At 37.3% G+C, this 11,882-nt stretch overlaps 1 protein-coding gene across 1 annotated transcript in view; it reads right to left on the bottom strand.

Moving 5' to 3' along the window:
* Nucleotides 1–1,795: 1,795 nt before the first annotated feature.
* The window catches only part of SDR16C5 (short chain dehydrogenase/reductase family 16C member 5), a 22,905-nt gene continuing 12,818 nt past the window's right edge, over nt 1,796–11,882 (bottom strand). The window contains exons 5-6 of the mRNA XM_007939501.1: nt 3,534–3,659; nt 1,796–1,949 (exon numbers count right to left, since the gene is read on the bottom strand). Of these exons, the coding sequence (XP_007937692.1) occupies nt 1,796–1,949; nt 3,534–3,659 (280 nt within the window). The remainder of the gene's footprint in view (nt 1,950–3,533; nt 3,660–11,882) is intronic.

The following is an 11,882-nucleotide window of genomic DNA, read 5'->3' as shown; positions in this document are numbered from 1 at the left end:
AGTCACAAAGATCATGGCTAGAACAGCCATAGTAAGTAATTCACTATACCCCACTTTTGAAGTTGGAGGAAGTCAGATGATGCAGCCCCCACACTATTTTTTGCACTATGTAATCACTATCCTTTGTGGTCTTATGTGAGCAGCCAATTAGTTGAAAGAGGAGTTTCCTTGGTGCATGTGGTCTGCCTTCAGTACTCAAATGGATGTTCTGGCAAAGCTCACTCTCTTTTCTTGACCCTGCACTCTTCTCTTCATCTGACTTCTGGTTCTTAGGATGTAAGTCTGCAGAGGTCTCCAGCTTGCCTTCTGATCTGCAGATTTTGGGTTCGTCAGGTTCTGCAATCATCTGAGCCAGCAAAGGTTTTGCTGGCTCAGCCTGTTGCCTGAGCCATGGATTTGGGACTTGCTAGCCTGCATGATTGTGTGAGCCCTTTCTTTGCAATTGTGTGGGCCATTTCCTTGAAGTAAAATTTTCTCTATATGTGTATGCTTCACTGGTTTTCCTTCTCTAGAGAACCCAGACTAAGAGAAAAGACAGTTAATTTCCTGGAAAATATTGCAACTCGATGGCAAACAACAACAACAACAACAACACATTGCTTATCTGTAATGTTTTATTCCTTTATTAGATCAAATTTACATCTCAAATTAAAGTATACTTTGCATGAATGTGGAAATATTACATTCCAAATAATCTGGTATATCTTACATATAGTGAGTGTTCAACAATATATATACTTATATTTACTTGAAATTTTACTCTTTGGTTTTACCATCACTCACTGAACCTGCTAGACTGATGCTTAATGATCACAGCTCAAGGATTAATCTGAACACAGAAGATGTCATTGTTCGGAACAGTTTGTAAGTGGCTGGCATGTGTAGTACATTTTAGAGTATAAATTTTTAAAAAGGGAACTTACATCATGTATTCAGATGTATCAATGGGAAGATCATTTTACTGAATTAACTATAAAAATAAGTTTTCCTTCTCAATCCAGTAGAGTATAAAAATCTAATATGTATTTTTAATTCTCTGTAAAGAGGGAGCTCTGGTAGCATAGAGGCTAAGGTACTTGACTGCTAACAAGAAGGCTGGCGGTTCAAACCCCCAGCCACTCCTCAAAAGGAAGGTTGGGCAATCTACTTCCATAGTGATATCACCTCAGAAACCCAAGGAGGGGTCGCTGTGAGTCGGGTCTAACTCGATGGCACATAACAACAACAACAACAACGAGTAAAGAAGCTAGGAATTGTTTGATACTCTCAGATGCAAACAAAATGTTTAGTTACAGATTTATTTTATCTAATAATGAAGTTCATTCCCATTAAGGACCTTGATATGATCATCCAACTCAATAGGAATAGGCAGTACAAATACAACTTTAATTCATGAAGTAATTATTTTTCTTAATTATAAAACTAATATGTAGCCTTAAATCTCATGTTGAAAAATTATCAGCTTAAAACAGTGATTTACAAAGCGGTTAGTTGTGATTATACCTTTTCTAATATATTGTCTAACATTAAATTAGGGTCAATTGTCTTTCATTTCTTTTTATAAATATGTTGATTGAATTCAATGGAAAGGCTGTGATGTCCTTAATTATGTAATGAAAAAATAGTGAAAATTAGACAATTTGAATGCCTGTACAAAAATCAGTTTGCAAGCTGCATTCTGTCATTTTTGGAAGCCCTGTGAGTCTTGACAGACTAAGGGCATTAAATAGCACTGGTAGAAATTCTACTTTATCTTTATAATATAATTCTAGTTTATCTTTATAATACTTTGTGTTTATTGCATCACCACACTTGAGGATTGAGCTTTTGGTATTTCCTCTGTTTCAGTATGAATTTCCTCTGCTGTCTTTCTCTCTTCTAATGCAGCAGTGCATGTGTCTACTCCAAGGTACAGTGCAAGGGCAAGAAACATTTTTGTAGATAGCAATCTAGAGAAAAGCAGAGAACAAAATGGCATCCCTTCAAGAAGAGTCAAAGAAACTTCTTGGCAAAGATTAATTGTGAATTTCACAAAGTGTGGACTACAGTGGCCCATGCTGTGTACATCACTATATGAGTCCCAACCCTGAGCACCACCCATCACCCTCATTCTGGTGGGTTTCAACCCTGGTTGTGCATCTGAACCACTCAGAAGCTTTGAAAAATCCCAACGCTCAGGCCACTATATACACCCATATTCACTGAGTTCTAAGGAAAGACTATGGTATTTTATTTACCAGATCAACAAATGATAGCAAATACTAGAAAGAAAACCAGGCCAACTTAAGCAGAATGTCTGGGCCTGCGCCCAGGCTTAAGGAGTTTTAAATATTCCTTGGGTGACTACAAGGTACACTCACAGTGGAGAACCACTGCCTTTGCTCCTGGAGGACAGGGGCTGTGCCTTCACCTTAGTTCTGTTTAGGTCACCTCAGTTGTGCTCAACTCAGTCCTAGTTAACAAATATTGGTTGTGTGCTTATTGTATACTAGACACCTAAGGATTGAGCAACGAGCAATTCAGAAGTGGGGTCCTGCAAGGAAAACAGATGTTATACAAACAATTACAGGAGTGAAGGACAAGAAGTGCTTAAGCTCAGATTTGAAACTTTGATTTGAAACTTTGTTCTAGCACTTATTAGCTGTTTACCCTACATAAACTACTTACCTGGCTAAGCCTCAGATTCCCCATCATGAATGGGATAATGACAACACAGACCCTAAAGAGACTGGGAGAGGACCGACTGTGATACAGTGCAGGCCATTCTGTTATGCTGTGTGGTGCCTGGCACAGTAGGATTTCTGAGAATCTTAGGTGTTGTTTTGTATTATCTCCAGAGAAGATGGTGGGCCTAGGCCAAATCCATGCAGGAATATGCTGGAGCTCATAGCATAGGCTTTGCTTGGAGTTGTATGGGCTCTCTAAATGAAATGAGGAGCTTGCCAAATACCCTTAATATTCACTTGGCAACATACTCAGGTTTTTTGTCCTTTGTTTTCAAAACAAAAGTCTACATTAAAAACCAAAAAACAGACCCATTCCTGTTGAATTGATTCTGACTCATAGAAACCCCATGATCACAGATTAGGACTGCTCCATAGGGTTTTCTTGACTGTAATCTTTTATGGAAGCAGATCACTAGGCCATTCTTCCATGGTACCACTGGATGGGTTTCAACCACCAACCTTTAGCTTAGTAGTTGAGTATAGACTTTTAGCACCACTCAGGAACCTTTGAAGTTTACATTAGTCAAAATAAAATAATTCACCAAAAAATAACAAAAAAGAATTTGGCATTTGTTTGATTCAGTGTTGAACATAAATAACTTGTACTCAGAAAGGCCTACATTTTCTTGATGCCAAAGTAACAAGGACACAGCTTGTAATGGTCCAACAAATTGTCCTTGCACTGTTACAATTCTTCCTTTTGTCATTTGAGAAAATATAATTTCTTTCTAGGCAAAAGAGGTAACAATGGTTAGCCACTTTGTTTACAAATAACTGAAGCGATAGAAGGGAGTCATTATAACTTACAGTTTCATGCTCTGTAGAACATATAAATATTTGGGAAATGTTACGTAAAGTTCTTCCTCTAAAATAGCATTTACGATCTTTTGGGCCACAAATTTCACATCCAATATAGGTAATAGAAATGGGTACCTGGAATGACAATAACAAAAAATGATTTCATTACTGTTGTCATAAAAACAAAAAACAGAAAACAAGAGAACAAACTCACTGCCATAGAGTCGATTTTAGCTCATAGTGACCCACTTTGGATTTCCAAGGCAGTAAATATTTACCGAAGTAGATTGCCCAGTCTTCCTTCCATGGAGTGGCTGGGGAGTTTGAACCTCCAACCTTCTGGTTAGCAGTGAAATGCCTTAGGCACTAGGCCACCAGAGCTCCTTACTGTCATCATGAACACCAATTTTTAAATTTCAGATATAGAGTTAATAACATATGGCTCTAAATAGTCAAATATAATATAAGTAGTGGGGACTATCTTATATATCCCCCCATGACCAATATTGAAACCAGTGTTTATATAATTTCCTACAGTGAACACCTGTCTTAGTTGGTTTTCTGCTATGTGATGGAGATTTGAAACTAGTTGCTTTTACAGTTTTTTGTGTCTTTGTTCCTCCTTGCTTCCTCTCCAAACCAAATAATTACATACTATGAAGAAGCAAAATTGAAAAAAAAATTTACCAAAAAAAGATCTCTCTTGAGTGTATATAATGTACCTTTATTTTAGACAGTTCACTTAGTAGATATAGATGTTCATTATATTAGTCCCATCAAATCAACAGGTGTTAAATGCATGAGGATATAAATAAAATTCCCATAAGGTATTATTATGTCATTTTACACTACAATATATATTTCTCTATTACTTGAACCATACTTTTGAAAAAAATTCTTTTTATCTCAGTTGATTCTTTCATTCTTCATAATTGAATGTGGGCAATTAATTCATATTTCATTCTCTATAAAGTTCCACACAACTATAGCCTAAAGGACTCCAATATTTATTTAAAAAATATAATGTACAGATCATTGTGTCTTTCATCTACTACCATTTTAAGATGATCAATTTTTGTTTTTTCTGGAAGATGTTTTTTTAGTTTTTGTGTACTGAGGGTCCCCCCAAAAAGTTATTATTTACTTATCTGACCAAGATGAGTAGAACCCCAAAGACTATGGCTCTTGGACACTCTTCAAGCCTAGAACCAAACTCACTCCCATGGTTCAATTACAGTCAAACAATAGATGGGACTATAAAGTGAACAATAACATCAAGGGCCAACACACTCCTTGGAACACTCAACAATATGAGGTCAAAAGGGCAGCATTTGCCCAGGAATAAAGCTCAGAAAGCAAGAAGGGATAGGAAAGAAGAACAAATGGAAATGGTAAACACAGGGAGAAAGCAGAAAGACTGCTCTTATATTGTGGGGATTGTAATCAAAATGTGTATCAATTGTTGAACAGAAAACCAATTTGCTCTACAAATTTTCACTCAAATCACAATAAAAAGTTAAAAAAAAGTTATCAATTAACATCACTGCCTTTTTTTTGCTACCATGACACCTCTTCTTGTCTGGTCACATTCCTTCTGTCATCTTGACAATCTAATTTTGTCTTTACTGTTCCAAAGAGGATAATATTATGTTAAATTGTCAGAAAATGTTTCTCAGCACATCCACAGGTCTCATTACTCTTTCTATCATTTGAAATTCTTTGTGCTACTCCTGGTTGTCCTCTCTGAGCCAATAAATTTTCTATTTCTTGCTGTTTTACTGTGGAGCTTTTTGACTTGCTTGTGTAGATTACTTTTGCAGATGTATTTATTTCAAATTTTCTAAAAGTTTATTTCCACAAATACCACAATTTCCTTTATATCAATTTCTTCAGCTTATATAGATTTTTATTTATTTTTTCTTCAAAATATTTATTACAAAGACTTTCAAACATACAAAAGAAGATAGAAGACTATACTAAACAGTGGTGTACTGGCAAATTGTTAACAATGGTCTCTCTGGGAACAATATATACATATATATATGTACATAAGTTTATTATAAACTTTACTGATATAAATAATATATATAAAACACTCTGCAATTGAGTCTATTCTAATTCAAAGAGACCCCCAATGGGTTTCCAAGGCTGTAAATCTACAGAAACAGATTGCTCAATCTCTCTTCTGTGAAGTGTCTCGTGGGTTTGAACTGCTGGCCTTGTGGTTAGCAGCCAAATGCCTCAACCACTATACCACCAGACCTCCTTAAATCATATATATAGTACATAACTTATAAATAACAATAAAATATGCTTTATTATAAATTCAATATAGTAAATTTTGTCTCACAGAATGCTAGCTTTGATTTTTATTGAATTTTGTATCGTATATAATATTCCATTTTATGGATTTGTCACATTTTGTTTATCCACTCACCTGCTGATAAGCTTACATTTCAGATATTATGAATAATGCTGCTATGAGCATTTGTTTAGAAATTTTCATATGGAACTATGTTATTATTTCTCTTGGCTATATATCTAGGAGTGGGGTTGCTGACTTATATGGTAACTTTACGTTTAACATTTTGAGAAACTGCCAAACTATATTCTAAAGCAGCGAAATCAATTTACAATCCCACCAGCAATAAATGAGGCTTTAATTTCTCCATATCTTTGTTGACACTTGTTATTGTCTATCAAGTTTATGATAGTCATCCTAGTTGATGTGAAGAGGTATCTCATTGTATTCTCTTATAACAGTGTTTGTTGTCGTTATTGTTAGGTGCTGTCAAGTCAGCTCCAACTCATCGGGACCCTGCATACAACAGAAAGAAACACTACCTGGTCCAACACCATCCTCACAATTGTTGCTATGTTTGAGCCCATTGTTGCAGCCACTGTGTCTGTACATCTCATTGAGAGACTCTTTTGCTGACCCTCTGCTTTCCCAAGCACGATGTTCTTCTCCAGGAACCAGTTTCCCCCGGTAACATGTCCAAAGAATGTGAGACAAAGTCTTACTATTCTTATTTGTAAGGAGCATTCTGCCTGTACTTCTTCCAAGACAATTTGTTCATTCTTCTAGCAGTCTATGTTATATTCAATATTCTTTGACAACACCATAAGTCAAACGTATCGATTCTTCTTTGGTCTTTTGTATTCATTGTCTAGCTTTCACGTGCATAAGAGGCAATTGAATATACCATGTTTGGATCAGGCACACTTTAGTCCTCAAAGGATGAACAAATTTGTCCTGGAGGAAGTGCAGGCAGAATGCTTCTTGAAAACAAGAATGGCCAGACATCGTCTCAGCTACTTTGGTCATGTTGTCAGAAAGGACCATTCCCTGGAGAAGGATATCATGCTAGGTAAAGTACAGGGTCAGCAAAATGGGGAAGATCATCAACAAGATAGATTGACACAGTGGTTGAACAATGACCTCAGGTATAGCAAGGGTTGTGAGGATGGCGCAGGACAGGCTAGTGTTTCTTTATGTTGTACATAGGATTGCTATGAGTCAGAGCCAACTCGACCGCACTTAACAATAAAATCCTCATGGTGACATCTTTGGATTTTAGTACTTACAGAGGTATTTTGCAGCAGCATTTCCCAATGCAATATATAATTTGATATCTTGACAGCTGCTTCTGTGTGCGTTGATTGTGGATCCAAATAAAATGAAATCCTTGACAATTTCAATCTTTTCTCCCTTTATCATAATATTCTTATTCGTCCAGTTATGAGGATTTCTATTTTCTTTACTTTGAGGTGTAATCCACACTGAAGGCTGTAGTCTTTGCTCTTCAACAGTAAGTGCTTCAAGTCATCTTTGCTTTCGGCAAGGAAGGCTGTGTCATCTGCATATCTGAGAATGTTAATGAGTCTTCCTCCAATTCTGATGCTTCTTCATACAAGTCCAGTTTCTCAGATGATTTGCTGAGCATACAGATTGAATAAATATGGTGAAAGGATAGAACTCTGACACACACCTCTCCTGATTTTATACCACACAATATCCCCTTGTTTTGTCTGAATAACTGCCTCTTGGTCTATGTACAGGTTCTACATGAACACCTTTAAGTGTTCTGGAATAAAACCATTCCTCTTTACAATGTTATCCTTAATTTGTTATGATTCATATAGTCAAATTCCTTTGCATAGTCAATAAAACAGAGGCAATTTTTTTTTTTCTGGTTTTCTTTGCTGTCGGCCAAGATCCATCTGACATCAGCAGTGATATCCCTTTTTTCACATCCTTTTCTGAATCCAGCTTAAATTTCTGGCAGTTTCCTGTCAATGTACTGCTGCAATGTTTTTGAATTGTCTTTAGCAAAATTTTACTTGTATGTGACATTAATGATATTAGATAATTTCCACATTCTGTTTGATCATCTTCCCTTGTAATGGTCATAAATACAGATCTTTTTAGTTGATTGGCTGGCTGTGTTTCATGTTTCTTGTAGAAAATTGAGTGCTTCCAGAGTGGCATCTGTTTGTTGAAACATCTCAATTGGCATTCCTTCAGTTCCTGAAGCTTTGTTCTTTGCCAATGCCTTCAGAGTAGCTTGGACTTCAGTATCATCAGTTCTTGATTATGCTACCTCCTGAAATTGCTGAATGTCAATCAATTCTTTTTGGTACAGTGATTCTGTATTTCTTCCATCTTCTTTTGATACTTCCTGAATTGTTCAATATTTCGTCCATAGAACTATTCAATATTTCAATTTGAAGCTTGAATTTTTTCTTCAGTTCTTTCACCTTTACAAATGATGACCCTATTTTTTCCTTTTGGTTTACTAATACCAGATCTTTGCACATTTCATTACAATATTTTACTTTGTTTTCTTGGCCCTCCCTTTTCAATCTTCTGTTCAACTCTTTTAGTTCATAATTTCTTCTATTCCGTTAACTAGTCTCCTTTCAAGAACAAGTTTCAGAGTTCCTTCTTACATCCATTTTGGTCTTTTCTTTCTTTGCTGTTTTTATTTTCCCCCAAACACTACCACTATAGGATTATCTCATTTTATTGCATGTTGCAGACACTGCATTTCTTAAAAATTGAAGGTTGGTGGCAACCCTGTGCTAAGTCTCTCAGTGCCATTTTTATGTGCTCACTTCATGTCTCTGTGTCACATTTTGCTAATTCTCATATTTTAAACTTTTCCATAATGTTATTGTACAGTTATTAGACTACACAACACCACCCACACCACCTATAGCCATTGAGTCAATTCTGACTCATAGTGACTCTATAGGTCAGAGTAGAATGAAGCCATAGGGTTTCCAGTGGTGTAATCTTTGTGGAAGCAGACTGCCACATCTTTGTCCCGAAGAGCAGCTGGTGGGTTCAAACTGCTGACCTTTCAATTAGCAGTTTAGTACTTTAGCCACTGTGCCACCAGGACTCCCCAAAGTAACATCTGACAAGGATGTAATTTGAACCTATATGTGCAGAGTGCAGTGGAATAAGAGTCAATTGCCTTAACCACTCAGTCACTTTGCCCCTATTAGAATACACTGTAGTGTAAACTTAACTTTTATGTTTACACCATAAACTCACTGCCATCGAGGCAATTCTGAGTCAATCCCTATAGGACAAAGTAGAACTGCCTCATAGGGTTTCTAAGGCTGTAAATCTTTTTAGAAGCAGACTACCTCATCTTTCTCCCACAGAGCAGCTGGTTGGATTGAACTGCTGAACTTTTGGTAAGCAGCCTACTGCTTTTAACCACCAGAACTCCTTTACACTATAGTGTAGTATTTATGCTTGTTGTTGTTGTTGTTAGGTGCTAATGAGTCGTCTCCAACTCATAGTCACTCTATGCACAGCAGAATGAAACACTGCCCTGTCCTGTGCCAGCTTCATGATCCTTGCTATATCAGATCCCATTGCTGCAGCCACTATGTCTATCCATCTCATTGAGGGCCTTCCCCTTCTTTGTTGACCCTCCACTTTACCAAGCATGATATCCTTCTCCAGGGAGTGGTTCCTTCTGACAACATGACCAAAGAAGGTGAGATAAAGGCTGGCCATTCTTGATTCCAAAGAGCATTCTGTCTTCACTTCCTCCAGGACAGATTTGTTAGCTCTCTTAGCAGACCATGGTACTCTTAGCATTCTTCTCCAACACCACAACTCAAAAGTCTCAACTCTTCTTTGATCTTCCTTATTCATTGTCCAACTCTCACATGCATAAGAAGTGATTGAAAATACCATGGCTTTAGGTAGGTGCACCTTAGTCTTCAATGAGACATCTCTGCTCTTCATCACTCCTTTGCAACAGTACATTGCCCAATGCAATACACTGTCTGATGTCTTGACAGCTGCTTCCATTAGTTTTGATTGTAGACCCAAGTAATATGAAATTCTTGACAACTTCAATCTTTTCTCCATCCACCGTGAAGCTGTTTATTGGACCAGTTGTGAGGATTTTTGTTTTCTTTATATTGAGGTGTAATCCATATTGCAGACCGTAGTCTTTAATCTTCATCAGTAAGTGCTTTAAGTCATCCTCATTTTCAGCAAGCAGAGTTGTGTCATCTGCATATCTCAGGTTGTTAATGAGTCTTCCTCCAATCTTGATGCCACATTCTTCATATAATCCAGCTTCTTGGATTATTTGCTCAGCATACAAGTTGAATAAGTATGATGAAAGTATACAAACTTGATGCACTCCCTTCTTGATTTTGAACTATGCAGTATCCCCTTGTTCTGTTTGAACGACAGCTTCCTGATCTACGTACAGGTTCCTCATGAGTACGATCAAGTGTTCTGGAATTCTCACTCTTCTCAATGTTATCTATAATTTGTTGTGATCCACACAATCAAATGCTTTTGCATAGTCAATAGAACATAAGTAAACATCTCTCTGGTATTCTTTGCTTTCAGCTAAGGTCCATCTGACATCAGCAATGATATCCCTCATTCCATGTCCTCTTCTGAATCTAGCTTGTATTTCTGGAAGTTCTCTGTCAATATACTGCTGCAACTGTTTTTGAATTATCTTCAGTAAGATTTCATTTGCATGCAATATTAATGATATTGTCTGATAATTTCCACAATTTGTGGGATCACCTTTCTTTGGAATTCTTACAAATATGGATCTCTTCCAGTCATTTGGCCAGGTAGCTATCTTCCAAATCTCTTGGCATAACTGAGTAAGTGCCTCCAGCAGGGCATTTATTTGTTGAAACATCTCAGTGGGTATTCTATCAATTCCTGGAGCCTTGTTCTTCATCACTTCCTTCAGTGCAGCTTCGACTTCTTCCTTCAATACCATTGGTTCTTGAACATATGCCACCTCCTGAAATGGATGAGCATTGAGCAATTCTTTTTGGTACAGTGACTCTGTGTATTCCATCCATGTTATTTTAATGCTTTCTGCACCATTCAATATTTTGTCCATAGAATCTTCCAATATTGTAACTCGAGGCTTAAATTATTTCCTCAGCTCTTTCAGCTTGAGAAATACCAAGCATGTTCTTCTCATTTGGTTTTCTAACTTCAGATCTTTGCACATTTCATGATAGTAATTGGCTTTTGTCTGCTCGAGCTGCTCTTTGAAATCTATTCAGCTCTTTTATTTTGTCATTTCTTCCATTTGCTTTAAATACTCTCTTCTGAAGGGCAAGTTTCAGAGACTCTTCTAACATCCATTTGGGTCTTTTCTTCCTTTCTTGTCTTTTTAATGACCTCTTGCTTTCTTCATGGATGATGTTCTTGATGTCATCTGACAATTCTCGTTTTCGGTCATTGGTATTCAATGCATCAAATCTACTCTTTAAATGGTCTCTAAGTTCAGGAGAGATATTATCAAGGTCATATTTTGGCTCTTGTGGACTTGTTTTAATTGTCTTCAACTTAAAGTTGAACATGCATATGAGCAGTTGATGGTCTGTTCCACTACTAGCTCCTGATGTTGTTTGGGCTGAATATATTGAACTTCTTCATCGCCTCTTGCCACCTGTGTAGTCAATCTGATTCCTGTGTATTCCATCTGGTGAAGTCCATGTGTATAGTTGTCACTTATTGTTCTGGTTACCTAGTACTGCTCTGACAGGAAATATACCAGAAATGGGATGACCTTAACAAACAAGAGTTTATTCTTACAATTTGGAAGCTTTAAGTCCAAGTTCAAGGTGCCAGGCTTTAGGGGCTGGGTGTAAGCCCCTCAACCTTGGGGTCCAGCTCTGCCTCCTGCTCCCAGCCCACTGGAGCTAGAGGCGTTTCTTCACTCAGCAGCCAGTGGTTGTCTGAGTAAGAAGCCCCAAGGTTGACAAGTAAAAAGGCACAATGCCAATGTTACTAAACCACACGGCAGGCCATTAAGTTCAGTCCCTTGTAAGTCCCAAGGT

This window comes from Orycteropus afer, unplaced genomic scaffold (assembly GCF_000298275.1).
Source record: "Orycteropus afer afer isolate SDZICR_OR568_19922 unplaced genomic scaffold, OryAfe1.0 scaffold00060, whole genome shotgun sequence".
NCBI lineage: Eukaryota > Metazoa > Chordata > Mammalia > Tubulidentata > Orycteropodidae > Orycteropus > Orycteropus afer.
Note: the sequence above shows the minus strand (reverse complement) of the source record. Positions and strands in the feature narration are given on the sequence as shown.